The sequence below is a fragment of the Perna viridis genome, chromosome 5, assembly GCF_037379345.1.
Source record: "Perna viridis isolate PV_CMFRI_1.1 ecotype Kerala chromosome 5, ASM3737934v1, whole genome shotgun sequence".
Lineage (NCBI taxonomy): Eukaryota > Metazoa > Mollusca > Bivalvia > Mytilida > Mytilidae > Perna > Perna viridis.
The window spans coordinates 40,469,992-40,481,108 of NC_142449.1; the positions used below are offsets into that span (position 1 = coordinate 40,469,992).

The 11,117-nt window shown below is 32.9% G+C and overlaps 1 protein-coding gene across 4 annotated transcripts in view; it reads left to right on the forward strand.

Moving 5' to 3' along the window:
- The window catches only part of LOC148617487 (fibrocystin-L-like), a 95,702-nt gene extending 85,498 nt beyond the window's left edge, over positions 1 to 10,204 (forward strand). For 2 of the 4 annotated variants that reach the window (XM_088585204.1, XM_088585206.1), the window contains 7 exons: positions 1,202 to 1,756; positions 2,521 to 2,825; positions 3,369 to 3,737; positions 4,778 to 5,165; positions 5,671 to 5,855; positions 6,308 to 6,443; positions 7,687 to 10,204. In XM_088585204.1, coding sequence (XP_088441330.1) covers positions 1,202 to 1,756; positions 2,521 to 2,825; positions 3,369 to 3,737; positions 4,778 to 5,165; positions 5,671 to 5,855; positions 6,308 to 6,443; positions 7,687 to 7,853 — 2,105 coding nt within the window. In that variant the 3' untranslated portion in view covers positions 7,854 to 10,204. The remainder of the gene's footprint in view (positions 1 to 1,201; positions 1,757 to 2,520; positions 2,826 to 3,368; positions 3,738 to 4,777; positions 5,166 to 5,670; positions 5,856 to 6,307; positions 6,444 to 7,686) is intronic. The other 2 variants (XM_088585205.1, XM_088585207.1) reach the window with 1 other exon arrangement.
- Positions 10,205 to 11,117: the final 913 nt, after the last annotated feature.

Below are 11,117 nucleotides of genomic sequence, written 5' to 3' on the forward strand. Positions count from 1 at the left end.
CCATGTGAGCTATTGCCATCACTTGGCGTCCATCGCCGTCGTCATTGTCATCGTTCACAATTTCTTCAAACATCTTCTCCTCTGAAACTACTGAATAGATTTGCATGAAACTTATAATGACTGTGCCTTAGAGTATCCTGCACAAAATGGGTGTTTGGATTTTTGATCAGTTAAAAAATATGGCCGCCGTTACTAAAAATAGAGCATAGGGATCAGACAGCAGATTTTTGCATATATCTCCAAAATCGTTAAGTTTAGCCAAATTCTGACAGAGTAAAAGTATTCAGCATAATGTGATCTATCTGTGGTCAAATTTTGGTGAAAATCTGTTAACCCATGTTGGAGTTATTGCCTTTTTTGGTCATTTTTTGCTGTTTTTGATGTTATTACTTTCAAAGATATTCTCCTCAGAAACTACTGTACAGAATTCAATGAAAGTTGGTATTTTTGTTTTTTAGGGTATCCTTAACAAATCGATTGTTTTGATTGGTTAAAAAACATGGTCACCTTTACCTAAAAAAAGAACATAGGGGTTGTACAGTAGTTTTCTGCATAGATCTCCAAAACCCTTAGGTTTGGCCAATATCTTTCAGTTGCTGTAATATCCTTATTATAAGGCCTACAAAGGTCTCCAGGGATCAAAGTTGTCAGACAACTCTATGTAAGGGTTATTGCCCTTGGGAGGTGAAAAATTACCTTTTCTTTTTACAGTTTTCAGCCTATATCTTGAAAACTATGATAGATAGATGAAACTTTCAGTTGCTGAAATGATTCTTATTATAAGGCCTACAAAAGTCTCAAGGGATCGAAGTTGTCAGAAGACTCCATATAAGAGTTATTTCCCTTGAAAGGCAAAAAATTACATTTTTTGCAGTTTTCAATCAATATCTTAAAAACTATAATAGATAGAATGAAACTTGATTGATGAAATGTTTCTCATGATAAGTCCTACCAAAGTCTTCATGGAGTCAAAATTGTCGGACATTCTTGTTAGAGTTATTGCCCTTGAAAGGCAAAAATTTAACCAGGTGAGCGATTCAGGCTATTTGGAGCCTTTTGTTTAAAATCTAAAAAGTGACAGCCAAAAACAAAGGTAAAACCAAACTAAAACAAGATGCTATTCTTGTTCTTATAATTTGCTTACACTGAAATTTCATCCATAAAACAGATTTAGCAAGGCTTTTGTATTTTTGATTGGCAGATAGAAGATACCAAATCCACTTTACTGGAACAACTCCACAAAACATGAGATATTTCTTACTGAACACAGAGGACACAGATTGTGTTGTTCTCGGAGTGTTCTACACCACCCCTTACCGTCTTGACTTGTACATGGATGGGACTCTCGTCTTCCCAAAGAACTACGAGGGCAAATTGATCAATGGTGAACTGGTTTACACTTTGAAACCAACAACTTTTATAAATGAGTATGTTCCAGTTTTATCTGACCCAGCTGGTTCTAACTGGTTTGATCGAAATGAAGGGATGTTTTATTTTCAAATGTGCGGCCCAGCAGCAGTAGAGGTCAGGACACAACTAGCCGTTATCATAAGCTTTAAATATCCTCCTGCCACAATTGATGAGTTTTATGGAGAACTAATTGTTGAGTACATTGTTGAGTTTTTTAATATTCCTTACACCAAAGTTCGTGTAGTGGACATTGTCAGAGCTGACTCTTCGAGACGGAGGAAGAGGTCAACTGAGGATATCAAGAATGATGTTATTACTCTTGAAATTAGTGATGCTCCATCATATGGTATGGTCATATATTTGGGAGATACCATTTAAATTTTAAAAGGGTGGCTAGGATCAAATTTGTTGTCCTCTAAATTGTTTGTTGTATTTTTGGTCCAGAAGTTTTACTGTCTACTTTAAGCCTTTTGTAAATGGGACTGATTTTGACACAGGTCTAGTCTTTTATTTTTCATAGAAATGAAATGATTGCTTACTTAAATTTGCAATTTCATTTACTTCAGGTTTTAAGTTTTGTCATGATTGAAAGTTACACTGTTATGAAATTGGATACAAAATTGTATAATTGTATAACTGCTTCAAAGCAAAACCACATGTAATCAAAATAATATCCAAGACTTTTGAATTGATGTTCAAATGCAAAGAAAAGAAAATAGTGTTAGATATTGTGAAATAAAATCAGCCATCAGACTAAATCCAAAATCTTTTTAAGCTTTTTTTTTAACCCTTCAATGATTGGTTGGTATATCAGAATCACCTTATCCCTCATTCCATCCATCCATTCATTGCAATTATCTGAGCTCAACTTCCTGTTTCCTGGGACTTTGCCATTTCTCACTATATTGAATGGTATAGGAAATTTTTGTCAAAAAATGACAGCTCCCACTTGATGGATTGATTTTGAAATTTGCTGTGCAGCTTTATAAAGATAAGGTGTACTTTGAGAGGGATTTTTTCGTGTACAACAACATGTGCAACTTCATGTTGATATAGGATGATGCATGTAGTATTACTTTCATGGACACAATTTCTTGTTTCTATTTATAGATGTCAATGGAACAGTTTCCGACCCATTTACATGGGAGAGATTACAGGAAATTTTAGCCACAGCAGTGAATGAAGCACAGCTCGGCAACTACAGTGTGATAGTAAATAATAAAGTTGTTGCTGTATCAGTGGCTCCACCTAGGACTGTGAAGGACCCACTTTATGCTACAATCAATGATGGAAAACTTGGTGGATACAAGGTGGTTGTTGCTGTTGACCGGCTTGACTTCCACCAAACAATCCTTCCTACTGTTGAAGGTTTACCATTCCTCCGACAACCCAAGATCAAAGTCCTTGATGCTTTTGTAAGATATTGTGTAGTGAAACCTAATCTAAACCTTGAATAAACAGAAAACCTGTCAAAACCAGACATTTTTAAAGTCCCTTCATGTCAGTTCAAATATGTTTTAAACCTTGGTAAACCAAACACCAGTCTTGGTTTGATTTAGACAGGTTTTACTGTACATTTCAAGCAATCTACTCATTCATAGTACTATTTCATGCAGTCAAGATAGTGATGTTTATTTAAGTGAAATGAGGTTGAGTTGGTGTATTTTAGGGTATCAAGTTTTAAAGCTTGACAATAGTTAGCAATTTTAATGTTGAAATCCCTAAAAGAGAGGAAATAATATTTTGGTAGATATGGGTGGGGAGCGTTTATTGAACTGTGTAATTTAGTAAACATCATTATTTTTAGAGGGATATGTTCATGTGTATATGATCATACTTTTGATTTACTGGTACTTTTAAAAGGACCTGAACTATTTAAAGGCCTTAATATTGGCTACAAAAAAAATTCTGTTTTAAAAAAGGACCAATTTTTTGTTAAGTTCATATCATTTTTTCAGGGGAATAGAATTTCAGAGCTAGGAACACCTGACTACCCTTGGTTCATCACAGCCACTTTAAGGGGAGGTAATCCTTCTGCTGGATTAATTGGAAACACCACTGTTCAATTTGAAGATGGTTGGGCTAACTTCACAAATCTGGGAATAAACTATTTTGGCTCTGGGTATTATCTTGACTTCAATATATCATCGCCAGCCCAAGGAGAGAATTTTTCTGTGTCGTCTGAGATGATTGACATTGCAGTGAGACAGGTCAATGCTGTTGTCATAGATACAACAGTGAATGCTGTAGAGCAGACGGATATTTCTGTGACATTGGAACTGAGGGGTAAAGGGTCTGGACTGATGATTGAAGATATAGCGTGGAGGGTAGGTTATAAAATTCAAATGAATTTCTTTATATCAAATATTGAAACTCATTGATTGTTTAATGTCCAGCCACAAATATTTCATGCAAAATCAGAATGAGAACAAAGTGTGACAAGAATCAATTTGAAACAGAAAATAAAAATACTAAGGTAGGTGGGATTGGATACAGAGAACAAACATTTGACTGCTACTGGGAATTTTGAGGAATGGTAGGGACTTTCAAGTTTGGGATTACGGATTTAAGTTATACTGTAAATTCAGAAAGTAGTGCCTTATTGCATGCATTAATGATTGTAATTTTATCATTTTCCTGTAAACTGCCATATTTGTTTTCGATGCATCAATAATGTGAGATGTTAGTGTATCAGTTTGAAGTCTGTCACATTTTTATATCCTACCACACTAAGTGGCAACGTTTTATGTCATTACCTCCAAAAAGTTGTGTGCCTGTTGATCCATCCCTGACAGTTTCCAGATGTTTACAAGATATTGAAGGATCTTTTTCAAACTTTGTATAGCTATTGAGTATCATAAAATACAAATAAAGAATAATTGCAGGTTGATTGGATGATTTGATGTTATGGCCAGATTGTCTGTTAATTTATTTTTGTTTTTTTTTTGCTTGGGTAATTTAAAAAAGAAATTCACTTGGGTGAATTATTGGGTTTATTCCAAACCAAATGTAACATAGCTAACAAAAAGAAGCTGTTAAGTTGTAGTTATATCATTTTTGATTTTGTGTTAAAGGAAAATTTTAGGAACACTTTATGAAAATTTAGGAAATCAATTTGTTGTGTTAAATGACTTTGAACATCTGTTAAAGGAAAAACAACATTGCATGGAATCAGAAAAATTTACAGGAATGCAGCACTGCTGCAAGTTTTAAGGAAAAAAATTTACAGGAATGCAGCACTACTACAAGTTAAAAGACAGACAGAAATTTCAAACAACTGATTTGTTTCTTTGATATTTTCTAATTTTTGTCGTGAATGTATTTTTTTTTCTGGCATTGTATTTAATTTGATTATTTTTCATTATAGAACCATACTTGGAATGTTGAAGCTACACTTAGCAATATAGAGCTTTCTGAAGGTACATTATCTGGAACAACTCAGATAACCTTTGACCCAGAAACCTCACATGCCACTTTTTCTGCACTGCAATTTTCTACATATGGATTCTATGTTGTAAAATTCAGAATTACAACAGTGCCACAAGAATATGATTTTGAGGTGAAGCATATGATTCGTGTCAAAGGACAGCACCATGTTTACATGGAGGAAACGGCTGCAGTAAAACTGAAATTTGATGGGCAATATTCTCTAGTCATTGGCAATGAACCTGAGTACATGTTGGATGCTTACCTTGGTGATAAGTTTGCCCATGAGCATTCAGATGTTGAAGTTCTCAGCTCAGTGGCTTCTACAGGTAAAATATAGAAAAAAATGTTGTAAAATTTAATTTAGAAAGGTTTTGTCTTTCTTTAAAAGGGAAAAAGTCATTCTTCAAAAAATCATTTGGTATCCAAACTTGAATTTTAAAAGATTAAACTTTTGTACTTAATGAATATTTTTTTACCATGAACAAAGATTATTTTTTTTAACTTTCTACCATATACTTTTTGATGATGTTTGAATATGAGATTTCTACTTTATTATTTTTTTGTGTTGTTCTCCAATAACATGAATTTATCACTTTGTTGTGTTAATTCTACTTCAACCAATAATGAATTTGGTGTAAGAATTTATCCCTTAGCCAAGTAGATTCCTTGGTTGTTTTTAAAAATTCACTGCCTATATATGTGTATTTATTGTAGCTACCACAAAACAGACAGCCAGTCCAGCCACAAATGTTACTTTACACTCTTGAAATGTTTGTTTTAAGATTGTTTTTGGAGATAGTTTATAGGTAGTCATTATCAGTTGTTTTGCAGGAAGCATAGTCTGGAAATTCACAATCCAAGGTACAAAAACTAATGTCAACAGTACACTCTATGCCATATGTAATGATGTTATAAATGGTACTACTGACCTGACCTACAATGGATATGACCTGACCTTGACCCCATACATGACCCAGAATGGTGAGAAGTTTTATGGAGCAAAGTGTGGTCCAATTGTAAGTTTTATTATGGAAGATAAATGTCTTATTATTGTAAGATTGAAAACCATTGATATCAGGAACTTCCAGAGACTGATTCCAGTAAAACTGGCAGTAGCAGTAATAAAAACAGGGATGGTAGTGCTATTCAGATGACTCTATGTTCCATTAGGGTACTCAATCCTATTTGAGTAATGGGTTGTCAGAATAATGATCTGATCATGAAATAAGTAACTGTACACACCTTATCTGAAAGTGACTGTTCAAATTTTAAAATTTTCAAAATATACTTGTAATGAGTATTCCATTTTCCATGAATGTGAAATTAAATGTTGCAGTACATAAAATATTTATGCTATTATCTTTAACTATTTAGTGAAGTATTTTTTGCCATAAATTTCAAGTACATGTAATAACTGTTTGTGACTGTTAAGTAAGTAATACATGTGTGTACTTTTTTGTGATTTCAGCAGGATGATGATGGTGATAAGGACTATACATTGCCCATAATTATTGCCTGTTCCATGGTTGGCCTGGCCTTGTTTGTGATTATTATCTTCTGTGTACTGTGGAAGTGTAAGGTTATTCCTAAGACCAAAACAGCAGGTAAGTTAAAGAAAATTAAATAGGATGGACTTTTGTTGTCATAAGTTGATAACCGTAAGGACTAATTTGATAAAAACTTTATCTGTTCAAGTGTTCTATAAATAATTTTCTAATGGTTTCTAGAATAAATTGTACAAGACTTATCCAGTGGATAATTTGTTGCCGTAGATAAATCTTTTGAACAACCAGGCCAAAGTAGTTTTGCCTCTTATGTTGGTTAGTTGGTTGTAGTTTAGCTTTCTATGGCAGATATTTCATGCTTTTCTTTTATGTAGCACTTCAGTTAAGAATCATGCAAAATATGGTTCATGGTTGGAAAGCCCTATATTTTTTTTTATTTTTGATATTTTGTGTAAAATTTTATAGTCAACAGAAATTAACATGTGGCTTTTCATATAACGTGTGCTCTTAGGAGATAAACAAATATATATAAAATGTACTGTAGAATTCAAAATAAAGGGAAATAACTCTGTAAATGATACTGAAGTACAAAAGAAACTATTGGGTTTTCAATGCGAATTAACTCCTAAGAGCAGGGAGATAAGAATGAATAGTTCTATAAAAATGTGTAGCTTTTTATGGGGTGTACCACCTTATCAGAATTTGCATGATTCTTACAAAGACTGCTACTTAATCAAACATTCCCTGCTTTGTACAAGTCCAACACACTATGCCTGATTGTCAATATACTAGGTCACACTATGCCTGATTGTCAATATACTAGATCACACTATGCCTGATTGTCAGTATACTAGATCACACTATGCCTGATTGTCAATATACTAGATCACACTATGCCTGATTGTCAATATACTAGATCACACTATGCCTGATTGTCAGTATACTAGATCACACTATGCCTGATTGTCAGTATACTAGATCACAGAATCAACAGTCAGCACATATGTCAGACATATTAATCCGGCTCAGAGTCAACCAATTATCACTCTTTTTTGTATATGCAATTTGCTTGGTGGAGAAGTAGATACTTCAAATTTTATAGTCTAGTCTTCTGTATTGGGCAGTCAGGTATTGAACTCATGACTTCTTGCACTTAAGGAGATCTCACTACAACAAGACACCCAGGTTATTTAGAGGCTGTTTTGAATGGAAATGGTCACATCATGAAATGAAACTTGGTACACTTGTACTTGTATATCCTAAACTATGAAAATTTTAAGCCATGTGAGCCTCAACCAGTGTTGTTCAATTTATAGATATCTGTTTCTTTGTTTATTTTCAGATCTGACTAAGAATGACTGGAGTGATGTCGATGATATCTTGTTTAGAGAGAAATCATTTATGAGTGTATCTTCCTATGGTAAAAATGCTCCCATGGCAACCAATTTGTTTCATGGTGGTTACTATGGTTACAATGGAAAAAGAACACCAGATGGACTTGAATTCTAGACAGACAGTCTTTTTTCACTTTGCTGTTTTATTCATGAAGAATATTTTTTTTATTTCATTGTATCAAAAATATCAGTTTCAAATATGTACTGTGAGTAGCTGATATGCTGATCATATATGTAGGTATGTAACAGTCCCTAAACCAATCAGTGCAACTATTTGAAGGGTCTGACTGATTTTGAAGGGTCTTTGACAGACTGACTGCTGATGGATGATGACTGGTGACCGGATCTGATTGCAATTTGTTATTACTTTGAAATATTTAATCCATATTATTACTTACATTATGAAAAGCAAATGTAAATTATATTTAATTTATGAAGTAATCTAAGGTATATCATTTAGTAATTATGTGTAAAAATGAAAAACAAAACAATCCATTTTATAAAATATACCGATTGATCCGAGGTGATGAAAAACAGAAGCAATCACTGGTAAAGAAAATTCCTTGATTCTTATCCAGTTTTGATCAAAATTTTGGGATAGGCAAATTAATTATTTCATTTTTATTAATTTCACTAAAAAATGCCATCAATTTTACAGTAATTTGGACCCAAAAAAATTTGAGGAGGCGGAAAAAATCTGGTCGGGAGGGGATAAGAATCTAGATTATATTTTGTTTTGGCTTTAGTTTGAAGGAACCATGACTGATTGGAAACTGATTGATAGTTGCACAGATTGGTTCAGGTATTAGATATACCCTCTTAACAGAAACATAAAAATCATTGTAATACTTTGGAAATGTATTATTGTACTAGAATGTCAATTTTTCTTGAAAAAATTGTTTTTTATTTTTGTTTGGAATAATTTATAAATTCTGAAAAAAAATATACATTTTAGCAATGATTACAGTTAGGATGTTATTGTTGGCATTTAAGCAACGAATAGACTTACCTTAAAACCCATCAGATACCAACAATCTAAGTTGCTAAGCAGTTATTGGCTTAAAACCCATCAAATACCTACAATCTAAGTTCACGAACAGTTATTCACTCCGTCCACCTTATTTTATAAAGTTTTTGTAATATTGTATTCCAAATTTTAACTTTTTTTTATATGAAATTTATATTTTTACACTTTTTTTACTTGATTATTGTTTTTTAACCTCATGTAATATTGTTTTGTGACGCTCAATGTTATAATCTGTGATAAACTTTTTTTGAGAATACCAGTGATTTAGTACATTCTATAGTCATTTTTTGTAGAAGTGTATGTATATTGCTTTTTAGCGGAAGATTCTCCTCCATTAACAGTATCTCTTGTGGGATTTTTTACAAAAACGTTTTTTTTTTTTTGTGTAAAAATTTTCTTATTTTGTATTTTTCACAGAAACTGTAGTAGTTTTTACTAAAAAAAAAAACAAACAAATCTTAAATTTTCATAAAGGAAATTCTAATTTTTTCATAAATTTTGTGGGAGTGTCCCCCCTAATGTGGGAGACTTTATCTGTTATAGATATGTTCAGCAGGTTGAACTTGTACAGTATTATGTTAGTCAAAACTGCACATCAGTTTTTAAGTACCATTCTTGTTATATTTTGTTTTTCCATGTGTCATGTTTGTCCTTTTTGAGAGGGGTGGGGTTCATTAGATTAATGAAATGAAGATAATATGACCTGAATATATTGAATATATTTCAAACTTTGGTTTCATGCCATTCTTCAAGATAACCAATAGTAAAGGGGGTATTTACTTTTTTATTGATTGCCCCCCCCCCCTCCCCTCCACCACAAAAAATAATAATTTGAGTATGGTACTTTTTAGATAGCTCATGTCCAGAAAAAATGATGAGAGAGGTTACTGCTCGTTTTTATTTTATTGATATGGCAAAAAATGGGTAATGTGGCACATTCAAAAGAGAAGAGAGAGGGTCTGAAAACCCAGTAATTAGGTGTATTTTTTTATAAGAATCAGGCAAAAGTGGAAAATTAGAAGTATGCATGTCAAAAAACCCACTGATATGACAATATAATTTCTTTCAAGGATGTTTTCTCTATTTGAAAAAAGAAAAACATTTGATTGCTGAATCACTGGATTTAATCAAAAATTTTTCAGTAGAATGTTTGTGACAAAGTTATCTGCCCTTGAAATTTTCATTTTCATTACATTTCAATAAAATTATAACTCAATTTAGCAAAATGATATGGAAAATCTGGTCTTTTTTCCTTTAATTCGGTTGGTGCAAATAGTCAAATTAAACTTCCAAAATTTTGGTTTTTCATACTATGTTTCAGCCACTGCCTGACACTTAGTTTTGTCAGACCTTACTAGTTATTTACTTGGAACTGTGATATTGTTAATGTTTTGCTACTTTGTCTTTCTTTTTCCTTATAATAAAATCATTTTCTAGTATGGTTGAGTTTTATTTTCATGAAAGTTATGCTGTGTAGCATCACTGAGATCAAAGATTGGTACATACTAAGTCAATTGGAAAACCTGGAACCATATAGATTTTCAAGGTCAAAAGAAGGGCTGTAAGAAAACTACCACACTGATCAACTCTATGCCATTGTCAACGGGAACAGTCAAAAGGAAAGTCTTAAAACAAGACAATAACAATATCATGGTCACTATGGGACATCTGAATTCTGTAATCCTAATTAATGTTGTTCAATGGATTGTGACTTAAAAAGTCAATATCACGTGTGGTATTGCAAAACTGGATGAACTGGTCTTGTGATCAGTTTAAATTATTTGTCATGGTAACTTATCCGTTTCTCAATATTTCAGCTCCAACAACCTCCAAATTAATAAGCACATGTAATATAAGCCGAGGTAACATAAATGATAGTTCAGCCAGTTAATAAATTAGAGAACGATTAAACAGTGTGACTGTTATGGCTTAATAGAAATTTGTTGTCCGAATTCTGACCTCATGTGTTGGGCAGAAATTGAGTACAAAATATATTGCAGATCAATTTGGGTCGATATAAACGAAATGTGGAAACTTGCGGTATGAAAAACATGGGAAGTTTACAATCAGAAAAACCAAATCATCTTACTCAGTCTCGATCTTATATAACAACGTATCTATAGCTAAGTACATCACATTTGTTACAACAAGGTGTCTACTGCCACATACATGTAAAGCTATTCCATGTACTTAAGAGACGATTGCTACCATTCCAAATTCTTCTGGTTTAAAAACTGCAGGCATTGAAAACAAAAGAATTGGGTTACGTGTGGTCTGATGATCATGTTAACAGATTGATCGCCTTAATAGATTTTGATTAAAATACCCGATGCATTTATGACCCAGTGGTTA